The sequence below is a fragment of the Rattus rattus genome, chromosome 2 (genome assembly GCF_011064425.1).
Source record: "Rattus rattus isolate New Zealand chromosome 2, Rrattus_CSIRO_v1, whole genome shotgun sequence".
In the NCBI taxonomy this organism is placed as follows: domain Eukaryota; kingdom Metazoa; phylum Chordata; class Mammalia; order Rodentia; family Muridae; genus Rattus; species Rattus rattus.
In genome coordinates this window covers 47,111,718-47,132,645 of record NC_046155.1, presented here as the reverse complement: position 1 = coordinate 47,132,645, position 20,928 = coordinate 47,111,718, and the positions used below count along the sequence as shown (strand labels likewise).

Genomic DNA, 20,928 nt, shown 5'->3' with positions numbered 1-20,928 from the left:
ATAAACAAGCCCAAGAGGGAGCTCACCCAGCCAAGCTCCAAACCAGCGGCAGCTGCATCCAAGAGAGAAGTTTTTGATTTCACGCTACATCTAAAACGCTATTTTATACTAAGCTTTCTTGACAGGCTGGAATGATGGCCAACAGTCAAGAGCACTCACTGATTGCTCCTCGGAGAGCCCAGGCTTGATTCCCAGCACCTACGTGGAAGTTCACAACTATTTGTAACCCTAGTCCCCAGACGTCCTCTTCTGACCACCACGGGAACAAGGCACGCACGGTGACAGACACAACACCCACATACATAAGTCAATATTTTTTAACTGTTTTTTTAAAAAGACTATTGATAAAACTAGGTTGGTATAAGTAGTTATCATAGTAAATATTAAAATTTTACTGCTTAATCTATTTGTGCCCATTTTCTTAAATGCAATATATTTATATATAATTGTATATAATATATTTATATATAATTGTAACCACTTCATCAAGAGAAGCTGAGCCTAATATTTAGCATTACTCATAGCTTACAGTATTGTATGGTTCATAAAAACTTTAGAGTAAAAATTATAAATAACACAAAGAAAAATAAACCTTCACTGAGCAGTGGTGGTGCACACCCTTAACCCTGGCCCTCAGGACACAGAGGCAAGTGGATCTCTGAGTTTGAGACCGGCCTGATCTATAGAGGGAGTTCCAAGGTGGCCAGGATACACAGAGAAACACTGTCTCAAAAAACAAGAAGAAAAACTCTCCAAAAATATTTAAAATACTTAAATTGAAATTACAGACGGACACATTTTGGAAATGTTAATATTCTTGACCAAGCTCTCCCACCTAGACTCAGTGTCAAATACTTACGATAAAATGTTCTAATCTGAAATCTAAGCTGAACATCCACTGAAACTCTCCCTGGCAGATCAGCCCTCAATCAAGTAATATACATAACTAAACAGAAGAGGTAACACACAAAAGGAGCTTTCACAACCTAATTAAATCATTTTAGCTTCTTGGTCAAGGAATGAAAATTACATACCCAAAGATTGTTCTCATAATAGAAGGCATCTAGAAGCTTGACTATGTTTGGGTGATCACAAGATGCTAATATGTCAATCTCAACCATATAATCTTCAAGTTCTTCTTCAGATTTGGTGTCAATCACCTTTGCAGCAGCTAAAACATTGGTCTCCTTATTCTGGGCCTAAAAATGAAAGTATCAGAAATTCTGTCATACTTTAAATGCTTGCTTTTATATTTTAATGTTTTGGGTTTTTTTTAAATAACAGTTTAGGTTTTCATCAACACCAAGCAGCAGCCAATCCACTCCAGCTCAGTCTACACCAGGCTGGTACATTTGCTGCAGGCCATGAGCCTACATTAACATGCTACTATCCCTTCTGTGCACCCTCACATTAGTGCTCCCTCTGGCTGCTACACACTGAGAACTAACAGATGTGTAATGAACGAAACATAACCGCTCTGCTAGTCACCTCTACAACCGCCTGACTGCTGCTAACTGCTCATCTTTTCACCTTTCCAGAATGACACATAGTTGGAATCACACTTTTCAGATTGGCTTTTATTTAATTATGTGTATGTCAAGTTCCTGCAGGTCTTTTCACAGTTTGATGGCTCATTTCTTTTCAGTGCTGAACAGTCTCCCACTGTCTAGACGTACCATAGCTTGTCACTCTCTCACCTAACTAATGATATGTGCTGTTTCCAAGTTTGGGAATTATGAAGTATCATGTGGGCAATACAGATAAGTTTTCAATTTATTGAGTTAATAGCAAACAACATAGCTACTAGAGCATACAGAGGGCTTAGTTTTGAAGAAAACAGGAAACTGCCACACTGAATTCCAAAGTGGCTGTGTCATTTTGCATCTCTACTAGTGATGTTACTGGTTCCACATCCCAATGCTGTCCGTGTAATTTCCAAGTCTCTTGGGTGTTACAAATTATAATTCACAAAAGACATGTGTGGGACATCTTTTCAGTGCTTGCTTGTCTCTGTATGTTCTCTCTGGTAACATAGCTGTTCATATTTTATTTTGTTTTGTTTAATTTCTAATTATTGAGTTTTAGAGTTTTCAAACTTTTACCTTATGTTTTCTGAAAATAGTTTCTCCCAGCCTGTGGTTTCTCATTCTTTGACACACAATTTTTAAAAGTTAACTTAAACATAAATATTAATTACGCAGACTGGGTGAGGTAGCTCTCACCTGCAATTCTAGCATTCAGGAGGCAGAGATAGGAGAACCAACACTAGTTTGAGGCCAGTTTGGTCTACATAGAGAATTCCATGCCAGCCAGAGCTACAAAGCAAGATCCTGCCTCAAAAAAAATAAATAAATTGCACTTGCTATACAGAGGGCTAAGTGATTCCAAGCTCTACAAGGAAGAGGACAGCACCCATTGTCCTAGAGTCCCAGGGGCTCAAAGTCTGCAGCTGCCACTTCTAAGCTATGTTGCTTTCAGCAAATGGTTTTAAGTCCCTGTTTCAGTTTCCTCATCAGTGAATTTTACCTACACTTCACAGTTTTTGAGAACTAAGATAACACATACTAACTATATGTATTATCTAAATTTATATATAATAAATATATAGGCATTTAATATGTCTCGCACGCATAGTAAGAAATCAAAAGTATCAGCAGTATTATTTAATCCTTAAAACAACACCGTAATATTTCATCGCCCCTACTTCAAAGGAGAATAAATAAATAGGTGTGGTGGTGTGAGAGAGAATGTCCCCAGAGGTTAGAGGGAGTGGAATTATTAGGATTGTGGCCTTGTTGGAATAGGTGCAGTCTTGTTGGGGGAAGTGTGTCACTAGGGGTGGGCTTTAAGGTTTCAAATGCTCGAGTCAGGCCCAGTGTTGCTCTCGTCTTTTTCAGCACGTCCATCTGCCTGCACACTGCCATGCTTCCCACCATGACAATAACGGACTACATCCCTGCACTGTAAGCCAGCCCCAGTTAAATGTTTTCCTCATTAAGAACTGCCAAGTTCATGGCGTCCCTTCACAGAAATAGAAACCCAAACTAAGAGAGTTGTCAACAGGCTTCCTCGAGTCTTACAGCTTAGGAAGAGGTGGTATCAGGATGTAAATCCAGAGTTTCCAAGCCCGGTCTCACATTAATCATTACTGTCTAAGAGTACTCCAAATACATCACACCAGCACGAGGGTTACTTTCAACTACACGCCTTGAAAAACACCACACAAAAAATTCTCACCATCCCCATTTCTGAAAATAGAGTTTTCCGTATCTTTTAAGGCAAGCAAGAAATATCTTTCCTCCGTACACCAAAGGAAACATCTTTGTCCTTTTTTTTTCTTCTTTTTTTAAAAAGATGTACTGATTTTATATGTGTGCTTATATGAGTTTGTATGCACTCTCTGTGTAGGAACCCATGGAAACCAGGAGGACACTGGATTCCCTGGAGCCAGAGGTACAAGTAAAGAGTCAATATATGGATGCTGGGAACTGAACCTGGATCATCTAATAAGAGCAGTAAACAATCTTAACCACTAAAGCCATCTCTCTAGCCCCATTTTATTCTTTCTTTTAAAGATTTATTTATTTCATTTATATGAGTATGCTGTTCCTGTACACCAGAAGAGGGCATTGGAACCTCTAGAAGAGCAGTCAGTGCTCTTAACCACTGAGCCATTTCTCTACCCCACCCCTTTTTATTCTTAATAGAAGCCATAGCCCAGAGAATCCCATACAGGTAGATCTTGTTTAAAAAAAACAAAAAACAGACAAACCACAGGCTGGAGAGACAGCTCAATGGTTAAGAGCACTGACTGCTCTCCCGGGGGCCTGAGTTCAATTCTCAGCAACCACATGGTAGCTCACAACCATCTGTAATGGGACCTGATGCCCTCTTCTGTTGTGTCTGAAGATAGCGACAGTGTACTTATATATAATAAATTTTAAAAAAAAAATCTTTGTAATCTTTGTGCATCATGTCTAGCCTTCCACAACTGCCTCCGACCAACCTAACATCTGGAGCATATGATGTTACCACGTCACTGGGGCCTGGTTCCTTTAGGAGGAATGTATGTAAAGCCTGGGTGACGTCTGTATGCTTTTCTCCTAGTAATCACCCTACCTCAGTTTGACTCTCAGACCCAGTTAGGACTCTAAAAGTACAGGGTCAGTTCCAACTCCTTCCACCCTTTAGGTTTTCAGTACTCCCTTTCTTTTCCTTGCTCCATTTTGCTGTTTTCCATTTTCTTCCCCTGTAACTGAATAACTTATCATTTCCAATGTTTACAAATTAAAGGTCTGAGTAAGTAGTTCGGGGCATTGTTATTGTTTTACTTTTTAGTTTTATTTATCTTGCTGTGTACTAACAATGAATATTACCCACGCACAAACATGGAAGTCAGGTCTCTCCTAGCCTGTAGATCTCAGGATCCACTTGGGTACCAGGCTTTGTAGGAAGTGTCTAATCTTGGGATTCACCCACCTCAAGATCACTTTTTTAAACGTTAGGAATCAGACCTTAAAATACTAATTAGGTAGTTTTTATAAGATGTTTTAATATTATGTGTTATCATTTATCAAAACTGCATTATTACCTTTAAAAAATACACTTTTTAAAAACTACTAACAGTCTTTCTTGGCCTTTCAGCTGAGACCAAGTGTGAAAACTACTAACAAGTAACAAATGAGTGTATAGATAGATGCGTGTTCAAACGCTACTCGTTCCAAGGTGGGCATGGTGGTGCATGCCCTTAATCCTGGCACTTTGAAGGAAGAAGCAGGAGCACCTCTGATTTCAAGGCAAGCCTGGTCTACACATAGTTCTGGAACAGCCAGGGCTACATAGTGATATGTCATCTCAAACACAAACAAAATAACAAAGCAAACAAACAAAACCCCCAAGCCCTACTTTTTACATGCATGTCTATTCAGAGAATTCAAATACTATGAAAAGTACCAGAAGTCACAAGTCAGGCCCTCCATCCTCACTGCCATACCATTGCCATGCATACCTGGGATCTGTCTACAAGTGTGCACAGCTTCAGTATGGGAACACTGTACACTTACACACATCCCACACTCTATCAGAAGAATGTAATTCCATAAATGATTCACACATAAAAATGCTATCAAGGCATTATTTACAACAATGCTAGAAAAACTGATCAGCTTAATGTTTGTTAATCAGAGCCCCTTTAAATCACATGGAACAGTTCCAAAATGGAAACTCAGCCACTAAAATTGATCAAGCAATTAACATTTCTTAAATGTAATGGTAGCCATAACACCTGGGGGGTAGGATATACAGTGTTCCCTTACTACTCTGCCACTCTAGGATACCCTAATCCATCAAATTTTATCAGACCTAGGATTCCTTTTAAGATACACTATTACTGAGAAAAATAAATTGAGTAAACTAACACACATTTGCAGCTCCAGCCCTTGGGGGCTGAGGAAGGAGCCTTCTTCCAAGTTGGAGGCCAGCATGAGCTGCACAGTGAGAGCCAACCCAACTATACCCTACTTCAAACAATAAAAGCAAAACAAAAAGATGTGTTATTATTTTCTAGACCAAAGGAAAAAACTAATTAAATTTGCCAATCCAGCTACATTGCTCTTGTATATCTATGGTCCCTGTGAATATATGAAACTTTGAATTTGACTCCTGTGAATTACATTTGACTAACCATTATCGGATATTTCTGTTTTTCCATATACTATCATCCTCTGGTCATCAGAAGCTTTAGTAATGAGACACTTTGGTCATCTGGCTGACTGGCTGGCTGGGTGACTGACTGGCTTTGTGATGGGATCCTAGCTAGCGGAAACCTAGGCTAGCCTCAAACTAAAAAAAAAAAGAGAGAGAAAAAAAAAAGAGAGAGAGAGAGAGAAATTTTAAGTGAGTAGTACTCACATTGCTTCTTCCTAAGGAACTGAAAATAGGTTAGAGGCTAAAATACTGAGGAGTTGTAATTGTTTAACACTAGGGACACATGAGAGTAAATGATGCAGGAATGGCTACATGATGACAGTTTAAAATGGCATTAACAAAAGCAGCTCCCACTTTGCTACTTTTCATAGTTATTGAGAGAGAGAGAAAATTTATCACCGCTGGTAAAACGCAGCTTTTAGTTTGTCCCCTTTGAAAAGTACTACAGCTAAGCCAGTAACTAAAAAATACTTTTCCTCTCAGGCAGACAAAAATCTTCTTCTATTTTACTGTAGGAAGAGCAGACCCAAAGCAACTCGTCCTGAGAGGAACACAGTGAAGGGTTAGCCCTAGTGAAGAGAATGGAGAAAGAAAAAACACCTAACATTAGGTAATCTATAAAATTCTGTATTGTAACAAATTCTTATATCCCCATCCTAGATATAATGTTAAACCAACAATGGTATCTTTCTGCTTAATAAAACAAACCAAAGTTACATTAGCGTATCAAAAAGCTGCAAGCACAGCTCTGCACACTGGCAGCTTACCTTCTGAGAGGCCCTAGCTCCAATTCCTGGCACAAAAAAAAAAAAAAAAACAAAAACAAAAACAAAAAACACCCACAGAAAAAAGGCTTCTACGTTTTCTGCCTGAAAATAATCAGTCATTGGAATGTGGTTCCTAAGAGTCTAGAGCACCCACACTGCACTAAGCACTGTTAAGTACATGACCCTAAAATCACCTAACAATAACCAAGGCACGAAAATGCCTCACTTGAGGCCTAAGGTATTTTTAGTTAGTTTTGTCTTGTCCTGTTTAATACAGAGCTTGGGACTGAACCCACAGCCTTGAAGATGCTAAACACATGCTCTAACAGCCCCACATAAAAGACTTCATGAAGTAACTAAACAAACATGAATAAAAACATAAGAACAGGATAACAAGTAGAAAAATTAATTTAAAATATGACTTTTCATAAAAGGTTTCAAGGGTCAGCCATGGACATTCAAAGTCATTATAGTTATATTTGCATAGCTTAACAATATAATATGACCACTATTCATAAACAGAGAACTGTGGAAAAGCATAATTTCCCTGAGTTCTCTGTACTGATTTTATGTCCTAAATGAAGGAGGGTAAAAACTAGACTCTCATACACTACTTTTTTAACAGTGGTTGCACTTCCTGGGTGATGAGGAATTTTTAAATCCTATTTTATTTCTACAGTTCTACATAATATTTTTAAAACAAGCAAATTTTAATAAGAATCTCGACTGGAAATTTAAACACCAAAAAAAAAAAAAAAAAAAATGAGAGAAATTTAAATGCTCTACACACAAAATCAAGTTGACTCCAGCCCACAAAGATGTCAATCTGAAGAGAAAGGTTAAACCCCATACATGATAAATATAAAATAAATTGGAAAAAAAATGAAAGACAAAAATGAAATCCAATCCCTAATACTAATCTAGTATTGATTCTGTTAATTTGGCTGCTTCTGATTCTGGGGGTTCAAAGCAAAGGGTATTATTTCCACCACCCAACAAGTGGTAAGACCCCAAATGTCCAGAGCATAAGGACACTTAAAATGTCTACCAACTCTCAGATTACATCATCGTCTCACAGAGTTTACAGATTGTTGACTCTGAGCGGCCTGAACATACTTAAAGCAACAGTGACAGATAAGATATGGAAAATTGAGAAAGCAAAGGGTTTCAAGAAATATGTTAAAATAAGACAAAGGTATACTACCTTCTAGAATTTAAGAAAAAAATGTTTTCAACATTTAACACTCTTAATTGCATTTACAACTGCACTGCAAAAAATGAAACATCTCAAAAGTAATCAAGAAGACAGAAAGGGGGCTGGAGAGATGGCTCAGTGGTTAACAGCACTGACTACTCTTCCAGAGGTCCTGAGTTCAAATCCCAGCAACCACATGGTGACTCACAATCATCTGTAATGGGATCTGATGTTCTCTTCTGGTGTGTGTGAAGACAGCAACAGTGTACTACTCATATACATAAAATAAATAATTCTAAAAAAAAATAGAAAACCTATACAATGAAAACAACCAAACACTACTGAAAAAAAATAAAGACATTAAAAAGTGGAAACCCACTGTATGCTCATGAATTAGAGGCGATAATGTTAATATTCTGCGTTATACATTCGATGTAAACTATCAAAATCTCAAGGTTTTCTTCAGAAATAAAAAAAGGCCATCCTAAAATATGGGATTTCGAACAACCCTAAATAGGCAAAACAACTTTATAAAAGAAAAACATGTTACGTCGACCCCCAACCATACAATTGTTCTTGCTACTTCCTACCTGTAATTTGGCTACACCATGAATCAGGGGTACTGTAAATATCTGTGTTTTCTGATCGTGTTAGGCAAACCCTGTGAAAGGATCAGTCGACAAGCCCAGGGGATCGATCACCTACAGATTAAGACCTGCTGATCTAGACAAATCAGTAAGCGCCAGGTTCAATGAGAGATCATTCCTTTTTTTTAATCTTTTTTTTAATTTATTTTATGTATGTGAGTACACTGTTGCTGCCATCAGACACACCAGAAAAGCATCAGATCCCATTACAGATGGTTGTGAGCCACCATGTGGTTGCTGGGAATTGAACTTAAGACCTCTGGAAGAGCAGTCAGTCTCTTAACCCCTGAGCCATCTCTCCAGCCCGAGAGACCATTTCTTACAAAATGGAAAGCTACTGAACAAGGCACCAAACACTAACCTCTGGCCTACACACACACACACACACACACACGTACACATTTGTATCCAAACATATATCCCATGTATACATAAATATAATATACATATGAAATAAATATGCAAAGAACTTGAACAAAATCCCTTCAAAGAAGATATGGGAATAGCCAATAAGTATATGGTACATGCTGAGCACCACTAACTAGAAAAGTGCAAAAAGAAACTACAACAAATGCTACCTCACTCCTCAGAGCGGCTAACTTACAAAAGGAGCAACATTTGCCAAAAAAAAAAAAAAAAAAAAAAGTGGAGGAGGCTGAACCACGCGGCACATCTGTGAGAATGTAAGATCACACAGCTGACTGTGGGAAGCAACATCGCAAAAGGGTAAAATGAGATTACATGTGGTCCAACACTTTTCTTCATAGAAGCATTATTGACAACAGCTAAAATGTAGAAATGACCCAAAGTCCCATCCACAAAGGAATGGCTAAGTAAAATATATGAATATATGCAGAGGAATATTATTTAGATTTTTAAAAAGTAGAAATGAATTTCTTTTTGTTATTATTTTGTTTTGTTCGGTTTGAGAGTTTTGTTTATTTTTTTGTTTTCAAAACAGTATTTCTCTCTGTAGCCCTAACTGTTCTGATTATCAGCTGGTAGATCAGGCAGGCCTTATATTCAGAGATCTGCCTGTCTCCTCCTCCCTAGTACTGGGATTAAAGGTATGCACCATCGGGGCTGGGGATTTAGCTCAGTGGTAGAGCGCTTACCTAGGAGGCATAAGCCCCTGGGTTCGGGTCCCCAGCTCAAAAAAAAAGAACCAAAAAAAAAAAAAAAAAAAAAAAAGGTATGCACCATCACTGCTCAGAAGAAGAAAAAAAAAGTAGGAATTCTGATGAGCCCAAATGATATATACTATACAATGTAATTAAAGCAATCAAAATCATAAAGTGGAATAATGGCTACAGAGAGCTGGAGACCGAAGTTATTGTCTTTAAATGGGAAGAGGTTTAGTTTTACAAAATGAAGAGTTATGTAGCCAGGTAGGAGTGGAGGTAAACATTTTTGTCATATTTAAGCCCACTTAAAAGAGTACATACAGTACCAGGCATAGCTATGCATGCTGGTAATCGCAGCATTAGGAAGGGTAAGCAAGAAGAACTGAGTCAAAACAGCCTGTTATACACAGTGAGAGCCATGCCAGACCGGCTACGTAGCAAGATCCTGTCTCAAAATCCACTGCTCCACCCCTCCCCACAAAGAAATATTCAGGTCCGACACTGAAAAGCAGAAGGGTAAAGATGATTAAAAAAACAGAAAAGAGCTAAGCATTATAGTACATAACTATGACCATACTCTTTCATATGGCATGAATGAAGATTAATATTACAGTTTGGTTACATGATAAATCTAACTCATAAAAAAAGACAGTGTATTTCACCTCTTCAAATAAGAAACAAAAAAGTAACTTTAACTGATCTGTAGACATTGCACATTCCATACATTGTTAATATAGAAATATATATTACATCTAAAAGTCCACAATTTTCAAGCATGCATATATATGGGGGAGGGGGGTGAGACGAGATGGAGGAAAAAAGGAGGGGAATGGGAAGGCCAGAGGGAGAGAAGAAAACAGATGGGGAAAGAAGGAAGAATGAGAAAGAGGAAGTACTAATTCAAATAGTTCGCCATAAAAAGCACTCCTCATATCCCAGCACTAATTTATAGGGAAACATGAGGAAATACACTGATAAACTGGCAAGGCTGACTACTATCTTACAGATTAAAAGAAGAAAGGCTAAATATTGTTTTACTCCTTCTATGTGAACTAAGTAATTATAGCCACATAGAAAGCAGAAAGCTAACAAGAAAATGGAGGGGTAGAAAGTAAGTTGTCTTGTTTTTAACATTTTTCTTTTCATAATCTTGAGATTAATTGTTTACTTAAAGCCTTCTGAAATCAAGTTTTAGAATGAAAATAAATTTGGCAGTTTAGGTTAGTATCATACATTAAAAACTATTCTGAAATTTAAAACCTTTCCGTTCCCATTTTAGTATTTAACAGAACACTAATTTTTATAATGAAGAAGCAACATTTATACAGCAGCAGCAGCATCTTATACCCAAGCAGCTGTGGACCTTGGTAAAAGAACTGTTTCTCTTACTGAATTAGACAATAGCTGGGTAAAGAAAGCACTCTGTGTGTGCACAAGTTCATCTAAGTGTATACTGGCGTGAGCATCTGCGCACGCACACAGTAGACACCCTCACGGCTGTTCCTCAGGTATTATTCATCTTGGTCTTTTTGAGACGGGGCTCTCCCTGGTCTGGAACTCACCACTAAGCTGAGATAGCTGGCAAAGGATTTGTCTGCCTGCACCTTCCCAGCTCTGGGACCACAAGTGTCCCAGCTGTTTTCACAGGTGTGAAGTGGAAACTTCTAGTTTCTTTGGAAAGTTAGTTATGTCAAATGGTGGTCTGCTGGGGCATACAGGTGAAAGGACGTCTTGCTAAAGCAGACACAAGAAAGAATGTTTTCCTGAAGCAGACACAGGTGAAAGGATGTGTGGATAGAGCAGACACATGAAAGAACCCATAATGAAAGAGTATAAATGTGACCCCACAGACAGTGGGAGACGAGCATGAGCCTTGGTTTGCTTTGCTCCCTCGCTATTCTTCACTAATGACACACATGTGTTGGTTCACCTTTCATAGCATAGTTGATCGCCACTAGTGGTGATGTCAGAGAGAAACTCGCCCAAGAACTGCTTGTGAGGCTCCTGCAGGAAGGAGCTAGTCTCTTCCACAGCCTCGCCACAAGTCAGTTGGTGTTCCTGCTGGTGTCTGCCTAGAGGAAAGTCTGGACTGAACTGCCAGTTTCTGTGTGGTGTCTGCCTGCCTTTGGTGTTTGCTACGGGACTGAACTGCTGCCAAAGAAGATTGAGCTCACCCCAAAGAACTATTGCTGAACAGGCCCACTTCCCCCATATCCTAATAACTTTTCTCTTCCACTGCCTCTGCTGGGTGGTGGGCTAGAGGAGAGGTTGAACCCTTATTAGAAGTAGGTCGCAGGGTTGGGGATTTTGCTCAGTGATAGAGCGCTTGCCTAGCAAGCGCAAGACCCTGGGTTCGGTCCCCAGCTCGGGGAAAAAAAGGGAAAAAAAAAAAGTAGGTTGCAAAAAAACTGATTCCTACACAGGTGCTCAGAGACTGAACTCTGGTCTTTACAAGCACTTTCCTGTCTGAGTTAAACTTTGTAGGCAGGATATTTAATTCCCAAAATCACACATTAATGGTATCTGGAGATGGGACTTGAGGAAGCACCAGGATCATGAAGGCTCTGCCACAGTCAAGCTTCGAATCCGTTTGTCAGGATCAAGAAGTTCCCTTGCACACACTTTGTAGTCAGAAACTGCCTCCACTGACGGGTTAATAGATTACTGGAAAAAGTTAGGCTATTAGGCAAACCTTGACACATTTACTGTCTCCATGTGCTGTTTCTTGCCATAAAAGCTCTTACCAGATGTTAAGCAGATGTGCCAAGCTCTTAGATGATCCTAACTCCAGGATCATAAACCAAATAATACTCTATTCTTTATACTCAACTGGTTATAGTAATCAAAAATTTATCAAAATACTTCTAGAATCCTCCTGGTGGGAGTGCAAATTCACAAAAGTACTTATAAGCAAGAAAATCCATTGGTACAGATCCAACACAAATGAATGAAGGTTCACATGCACACATGCACACAGGCATGCACACAAACACAAAAATACTGATGGTGCCAGGCGAGGTGGCATAAGCCTGCAATCTCTACACTTGAGAATCAGAAGCCAGGAAGACTACAAATTTAAGGGCAGCCTGGGCTACAAATTCTAAGCCAGTCTGGACTACAGAAAGATCTTCTATCTCAGTGGTGAAAAGGCTTACACAGAAGCATGAGGATCTGAGTTCAGATTTTTGAAATATGCAAATTCTATGTAGTCATGGTAGCCTACTGTAATTCCAGCTAGGAAAGGGTAAACAGGATTCCTGGAACAAGCTGGCCAGCTAGACTAGCTCAACCAGCAAGCTGAGTTCAACTGAGAGAGCTCTCCTTTGACTGAGTGAATAAAGTAGAGAGGTAGGGACCCTGAGCCTCTGTGCACTTGTGCACTCACACTTCACACACATACCGCACAAGGAAAAATTCCATACACACACATATATGAGAAAAACCACATATGTACATAGATTAATCTTACTATTAATATACAAAAAGTAAAAGTAATCCAAATGCTACCAACAAAAGAATAAACTGTAAACTGTAGCATTTCAAAATTTTTAATACTGTAGAAAAAACATCAAATGGTCTAACTCATTATATCAAAAATATAACCTTACTCAAAAGAAACTTATATCAAGTCCAAAACACAGCAATAACAATCACAGTAGTACATGTAAGACAGAGCAGCTGCCTAAAAAACTAGAGTAAAGAGAGAGAAAAGAGCAAGAGAGACAGAGAGAGAGGTGTGGGAAGGGAGGAAGGGTAAGAAGGGAGGGTACCGGGTTGGGGATTTAGCTCAGTGGTAGAGCGCTTGCCTAGGAAGCGCAAGGCCCTGGGTTCGGTCCCCAGCTCTGAAAAAAAGAACCAAAAAAAAAAAAAAAAAAAGGGAGGGTACCAAGATCTGTTTATCAGGTATGCTTTGCCTGGATCAGCCAGATGTCTGCAATGGTAGAGGCACATCGGGGGCAGAACTGACAACGAGAGTTCCATCCCAGGGAGAACCAACTCCTGAGAGTTGTCATTTGACAACCACAGGTCTTGTGGCATGAGGACCTACACACAAACACACACACACACACACACACACACACACACACACACACAAAATGGAAAATAACAATGTATACCTGGTTTGGTGTTAGGTAAACAAGTTGCTACGGTGGAAGGGGATGGGAGTAGGGAGTTGGCAGTTAAGGAAGATAGGGAGCAAGAACATGCAAAGTGGGGAGAGGGAAGGGAAGGCCAACCAAAACTAAGCATGTATGAAATGCCACTGGGAAACCTACTTTGTAAGCTAATTGAAAAATGAAATTAAAAATAATAACCTCTAGAAAGCAAGAAATGGCCCACTAGGTCAGTAATCCCAGAATTTGGAGGAAGAAGCAGGAAGAGGCAGAATTCAAAGCTCACTGTGTTAAATACATGAGACCCCATCTTTTTTTTTTTTTTTTTTTTTTTCTTTTTCGAGCTGGGGATCGAACCCAGGGCCTTGCGCTTCCCTAGGCAAGCTCTACCACTGAGCTAAATCCCCAACCCCGAGACCCCATCTTAACAGAAAATGTGTAAGCCTAAGCAAACAGTAGCTCCAGATGGTAAGAAAATACTGAACAGACCACAGGAATAAAGTAGGGGCTAACCTATATGGAATTCATGTTCTGGATTTGTTCAAGGTAAATGTCGACTCAATTCTAAATTACTGACAGCCACATAAAATTACATCACCAAGCCTGAAATTCCAGCATTTAGGAAACTAAGGAGCCTAGGCTCCTCTGCCAGTTCAAGGCCAATCAGAGATACACACAAAACCTGTTTCAAAAAAAGAGCCAAGACACTGCTAATGGACACCTGGACACGTGAATTCAAATTTTGAGAATATCTGAGCACAGACTTAAACTACACGTCAGTGGCAATTAAAGCATGAGACAAAAAGGGTCCTCATAAGCAAAGGAGAAAGGGAGAGAGCAGGAAACTAAGGTGGTGGCACGTCTGTAATCCTAGCACTCAGGAGGCAATAGCAGAAGAGTTCCTGTAAATTCAAAGCTAGCCTTACCAGCACAGGGAGTTCCAGACCACCTTGGGGTTCAGAGGGTGGGGGTCAGAGGTGTTGGGGGGAGAAAATGGCACTCCCAAATCCTGAGAAACTCAACACTTAAATATGAGCTACCAAAGAAGCCTGGGAAGTAAACACAGAAGAAACAGGAAATAAAGCCAACGGAAGGCTTTAAATAGGAAAGAGGGGCCAGGTGTGTCACAGGATCCTGAAAACTCAGGAGGGATAGTAAGTAACCACTGAATTTAGAGGCAGTGAATCTTAAAACCAGACAGTAGCTATTGGGGCAGGGGCAGGGGCAGGGGCAGGGGCAGGGGCAGGGGCAGGGGCAGAAACTGCCCAGTAAACAATATAGGAAAATGACACAGACAAGAAGGGCATGCATGAGCCCTGCACTGCAAGGATTAAGTCCAGCAAGACGGGCAGGAAGTGAGGGGCACATATTTGTCTCATGTTACCATAAAAATAAAGTAAATCCTAGAAGCTATGAAACGAAAAAGATCACGAGGAATCAGGGAACAAACTGACATCAGATTTTCAACATGAACACTTGAAACCAAAAGAAATGAATGGAACAAAATCAGAAAATTTCTCATTCTTTTTTTTTGGTTCTTTTTTTTCAGAGCTGGGGACCGAACCCAGGGCCTTGCGCTTCCTAGGCAAGCGCTCTACCACTGAGCTAAATCCCCAACCCAAAATTTCTCATTCTTAAACTTGAGTTTTGAAGTAGAATTCTAGATGCTACTCACAGTAATATAAAAAGAAGATATTCCAACAGGCAAGGTCAAAAAATATATACTTCCTATGGATTCTTTCTCAGAAGGCTACTAAAGGTTTACACAAAATCAAGAAAGAAATCCTAAACACAAGGACCCTTGGAAGTAGTTTGTGCTCCCAAGACTTCCAGGAAAAAACTAGAACCCATTACTGAGGAAAGACATAAACAAAAATTAAAATATACACAGCAAGACATGGTCACATTTTCCCAACACTGTGAATAAATTCAATAACATCAAAAACAGCACAATGGTGTGTAGGGTTTTGTTGCCTTTTCTTTTGTTGTTTGTTTTGAACTTCAATCAAGGTATTTCTAAAACAAACATGGAAGTTTTAAGGGCCAGGGATATACTAGAGACTTGAAAAGAATAAGGGGCTATCTTATTCTACTAGGAGCTTGCTTTAATGCTTTTCTAATTAAGACAGTGGGACAGTGAGATAGGAACAGACTGATGAACTGAAAACTGCAGAAAGACACAGTTTTATAGTAGATAAAACACTTCAGAGCAGTAACAGTCCTTAAGGGAGAGATCCTGACTGGTGAGAGGACTACAGAACACAGCACACAGGACTACCTCCCACCACACACACGAAACTTAGTAGCCTGTGGACTTGTTACAGGTAAAATTCTAAAGCTTTTGGAAGATTAAGTCAAATAACTCCACGATCTGTTTTAGTAAAGAATGCCTTGAAAAGATTGAACTGAAAAATTGTGCTCTTCTGACTTGAAGAAGTCTCTCAGCAAAGACGCTGTAATTACGGTAAAAAGACAAGGCACAGAATGAGAAGGTATTTAGGAAACCATAACCAGAAAACAGTTAAAGTGATACACATGTACACGTTTGGAATATACTACAAATATGCACACTACACTGAGATGCAGAGTGGTATTAATAAGAAAATGAACAAAAGAATGCTTTACAAACAAATGTGAACCAGGACAAACATAAAAGGCATTTATTAATAATCAGACGGCCAAAAACTCTAAAAATATCTAACGCTGGCAAGGATGAAGAGCAAAGACACCTTCACACAGCCAGTAGGAATGTAAAATGGTTAGTTTGTCAGCATCTAGTAATGTCATACTTCTCCAGAAACATAGCCATGCCACTCCTAAATTATGTCTTAGTGAAGTATCCTTGAGTTTTATGTGAACGTCAAAACTTAGAAACAGCCAACATGCCTCCTAGCAGTAAAACGTCAAACAAGCACAATACACCGTATAACGGATGCTGCACAACAACGAAGACCACTAACCACAGCGACAGATAATAACCAAGGTCATGTAACTAACACACACTCAATAACGGCTCTGAGAGGGAAGACGCGGCATACACTCAATGTGTTCTATTTTTATAATGCTCAAACACTTATAATCTGAATTGAGAGTTTGAGGTACAACAGAATTCCTTGACCTGGATGTTGTCAATGTAAACTTATTATCAGCTAAACACACACACACACACACACACACGAATTACACATTTCGCTACTTTCTATAAGGCATAGATAGCTGTCAGTTGTGACACAACACACAACCAGGACTTTCAACCACTTAAATAGGTAACAGTTTCTAGACGCAACTCAATACATATTTTTCATGTTACCTTTTTGTTTTTGATTAAATGAAGGATATTACATATCCTCATTTACATTTAACCACACTACATTAAACAGAAAACAAACTTAAAACAGTGTGACTTTTCAAGCATGTGTAACTGTGAGAGCCACACAGATGGGAAGCAGACTCTGAGAACTAAGTGCACAACGCGGCGGCCTAGCTATAACTTAACCTTTTAGTAGTCACCAATTTCTATAGGCAAATGGTAGCTGGAATCAAGTTTTAAAATAGTTTTCTACTGCACACTACCAAAAAAATTAAGGTATGATGGCATCCACCACACAAAAAGAAGTCTAGCTTCCCTCAGGTAAGTTTACAACTTCCAGAGAATTCTAAAAAAAATAAACAATTTCTGGAAATGGGAAAATAAGGCCAAAAGTTGGAGAGGTTTAAATGTAAATTTTTGTTAAAAAACAAAACAAAATTTCCTGCCTGACTCCTCAGAAACAGATGCAGAGAATCTGTTAGTCCACATCACTGTAAAGAAATCTCTGAGCCCCCAGGAATTATGCTGGCACTTGGTAATGTTGAGCTACACAGTGTCTCAAGTTTCTCAGGAAATTCAACTACCATTGCAATAGGATTATACATCAGCTCCTGCGGACTACAACTACACATCTGCCCTAGGAACCAAGTCAGTAGCTTCTGGGTCCCTTTCCTCTCTCCCATCCCACATTTGGCTCCTACAGCCTCTACAGACAATAAAAAAATTGTACCATTTATTGAGCCCCTCTGGCTGCCTTATACTTTCTACATATTAATACTACAGATACTGAGCAGGCCCTCTAACGAGGGAACTCAGTCACTGAATGAATAGGTACCTTGCCCAAGGTCACAGACTTCTGAGTTGGGGAGCTATTTAAGAATACTCTGGTATGGAAGCCCATGCTCTTGATCCTGTGCTGTTTACATTTGATGAAATGTCTTCACACCATGAAAGCTGTTCCTGGTCACCGACCACCTTCTCACTACAGGATTCCAGGTCCCTCGTGAGTTCATTGCTGATTCAGAGGACATTACTATGTGGAAAGATCTGAAGAAATGTTTAAGGAAGCCTATAGTGTTACAACTAAGAAAAGTGGAAGTCGGAGGAGGTCATGGCCACCAAGCTGGCTATGATGGCCAGTACTCAGAGTCTCCTCTGGAATTATTTCCCTACCACACTTCAATGCCCTTCCTACCATGCATCTGACACAGTAGCTCTTGCTGAACCCATACCATTCGCCCACTTTCACCGCATTCATTTGAGGGTAACATACACTATTTCATTTCAACAAATACGTGAGGCAATGCATGTACTGAGGAACAGATTCAAATGTGAAACGTCGGGCCTTAATTTTATTATATAAACGTGAAAATGTCAGTTATAATATGTGACAAGTGCTAGAGTAGCCATGTGAACAAGATGTTCTCAAAACACACAGAGCAATCAAAGTATGTCTTTCAGACTGAATAAAAAAAAAAAAATGACTGGGATTTTGACAGAACGCAGTCAAGGCACGCATTACAAGACAAAGTGTACCATGCTTGGAAAGTAGAGGACATGCTTTCTACTGAATGGAGTTAAAGTAAAAACACTTAACTGCATATGAGAACAGGAGACCTGAGTTCAAAGCCGGACTGAATCAATGTGGCCATGAACTAGGTGGACACTGCCACGTACCTGCTCACCTCCCAGGACTTACATAGGACACAAATTAAGTGAGACTTCAAAGTCTAGAATTTATGTTTTCACTTCTAGGCAACCTGTGGGTCCTTCCCCTCAAATGTGGCTCATAAGAACCTCACCCTTCAGGAAGTAAATAAGTATTCCAATGACATCATTCATATACTTCCTAAACAGTTAACATTCACACCTCTGTGTTGAAACATCACAACAAATGAAACAAACCTCTATTGAAATAAATAAATACTCGTGTATTTTTTTTAATTCCTCAAGCACTGGTATTGCCTTCTAGCCAATGCTTATCATATTTCAAAACTAGGGTGAGATGCAGATTTTCTTCTGGAAATTTTGTCAGAAATTCCATCCCATGTGGCCAAGCGACCAACTCAAGAACACACTCCAAGCTGGCAATCATCTTGTGCTCGTTTTTATTTCAACTATAGATACTGCCAGCTAGATGTCCCCATCTCCAAAAAGTTACCTGTTTCATGCACACGGGCAAACGCCATTAGTAAACAAACACTAGCACAGTGAAAAGCTATTGAGTTTCCGATTTTAAAAGACACGAGGACCACAACCGCCCGCTCCTCCCATTTAAATTATACTCATTCCTTTCGGAAGTTTGACAGGGTAGACTGCAGAACCGTCACTACTGAAACTGCATCCGGCCCCAAGGTATTCAGTAAGCCCGACCTTCCGAGCCGCTGCTTGGATGCTGAGCTGAAGTTTCAACCTACAAAGCCAAGGAGCGGGCAAGACACGGCAAGGACTGTGGGGGTGAAGTCCTCGTGCCACTCCGGACAGGCGGGCGTTTCATCTCCTAAACCAACTTCCCGTTTTCTCCCTCTTACCTTATACACTTTCCCAAAGGCTCCGTCGCCCAGCTCTCCGATAATCTCCCAAAACTCCTCGGGGTTCAGGTCTCTCTTCACGTGTTCGTACTGTTTCTTCTTCTTCTCGCTCCCCAACTTGAAGATCTTACGGAAATTGAAGAAGGACATTTTTCCAGCCCAACAGAGCCCCTTGCACTTAAAGGGCTAGGAACAATAAAAGGCAAAGTTTGTGGCGCGTCGTCTCCCGCGCGAGCCTGGGGTCCGGGCCGCTCCCGCCCGGCGCTCCCCGGAGAAGGCGGGGCGCCGACCGGGCTCCGGCCCCAGAGGGGGGCGCGCGGCCGCTGCGAGCCGGGACGGGCCAAGCGGCGCGGTGGGCACCTCGCTGGTGGACCTCGGAGGCTGCACCTGCCCGGGCGCTCGCCTCCGCCCCGCACCGGGCCGCACGGGTCCGAGCGGCGCGGACGCCCGCGGCCCGCGGCGCCTTAGGCCCGTGTCACCGAGCGTCTCCGGGGCGGCGGCCGCTCCGGCCCGGGAAAGCGGCCGGCGCCCACCGGGCGCAGCGGCGAAGCCGAGCTCTCCCGCTGGGGCACCGCGTCTGCTCCGAAGCGTCCGCTCCCGCTGCGCGACACCCGCGCGTCCCCTCGGCTCTGGGGCGCCGCCGCCTCGCTCTTCGCCTCAGCCCACACAGCCTCAGCCCGCAGCGCGCACGGACGCCGACGCCGACTCGCGGCGCACCCGAGCTCCTCGGCCGCGCGCTCGCGCTCGCGCTCGCCCGCCCGGTGACGCGCCCCACTCACCGCGCGCTCCGGAGGGCGTACCCTCTGGTCCCGCGCACGCGCGTTGGGTCCGCCGGGCTGTTGGCTGGGCGGCTCGCTGGCGCCTGCGGCGGGAGGTGTGGTGGATGTTTGAGCGCCTCCATCCTCCGAGAGTGTTTCACGTTGACCTCCGTGAGCCGGAGCGTCGTTGGCGAGGTCTCCTTCGGCGCGACCCTGTTGATTGCGCTGGCGGATGTTGCCTCATTCTGCACAGGGGGAAGCGGGAAAACAGGCTTATGCTAGTTGGTGCCTGAGAGTGGACTGTTTCCGCTTTAGAACCCGTACAAGAGTCCAGTGAGAGGGAGAGTGGGAAGCCACAGTCCAGTGACTTTGAGCATCAGATTCCCCTTTGCGATGATCCCCATAGTCCTTACTGGTAGGTTGCAGCATAGATCAAAAGCGACAATAAAAAGGAACCCTTTGCACGGGGCCTGCACCAGCAAGTGCTCAATCTTAACTCTGCTCAATAGAAGGGTAGTGCAGACCTAGGTTGTAAAAGATTGTTTAAAAGGTATAGGTGTGGTGGAGACCTGGGGAAGGAGCCAAGGGAAGATCACGAGTTCGAGACCAGCCTGAGCTACATAAAGAAGCCCGGTCTCATAAAGTAAAGAGGAAATTGTTTAAACTCGATTCTGGAGTGGTGACACTCCCTTAAGGATAACCTCCGGGTCACCTCCACAGCCAGAAAACTGGTGCCGCCCTTCCTGAGTCTCACCTGAGCTAATCCAGCCGGGGA

The 20,928-nt window shown here is 41.5% G+C and overlaps 1 protein-coding gene across 2 annotated transcripts in view; it reads right to left on the bottom strand.

Annotated features, from left to right (window-relative positions):
• Slk (STE20 like kinase) overlaps positions 1-19,853 on the bottom strand; it is a 56,151-nt gene extending 36,298 nt beyond the window's left edge. Inside the window, exons 1-2 of one of the 2 annotated variants that reach the window (XM_032892163.1) lie at positions 19,396-19,853; positions 1,035-1,199 (exon numbers count right to left, since the gene is read on the bottom strand). In XM_032892163.1, coding sequence (XP_032748054.1) covers positions 1,035-1,199; positions 19,396-19,545 — 315 coding nt within the window. In that variant the 5' untranslated portion in view covers positions 19,546-19,853. The remainder of the gene's footprint in view (positions 1-1,034; positions 1,200-19,395) is intronic. The other variant, XM_032892164.1, reaches the window with a different exon arrangement.
• Between the last annotated feature and the right edge of the window lie 1,075 nt (positions 19,854-20,928).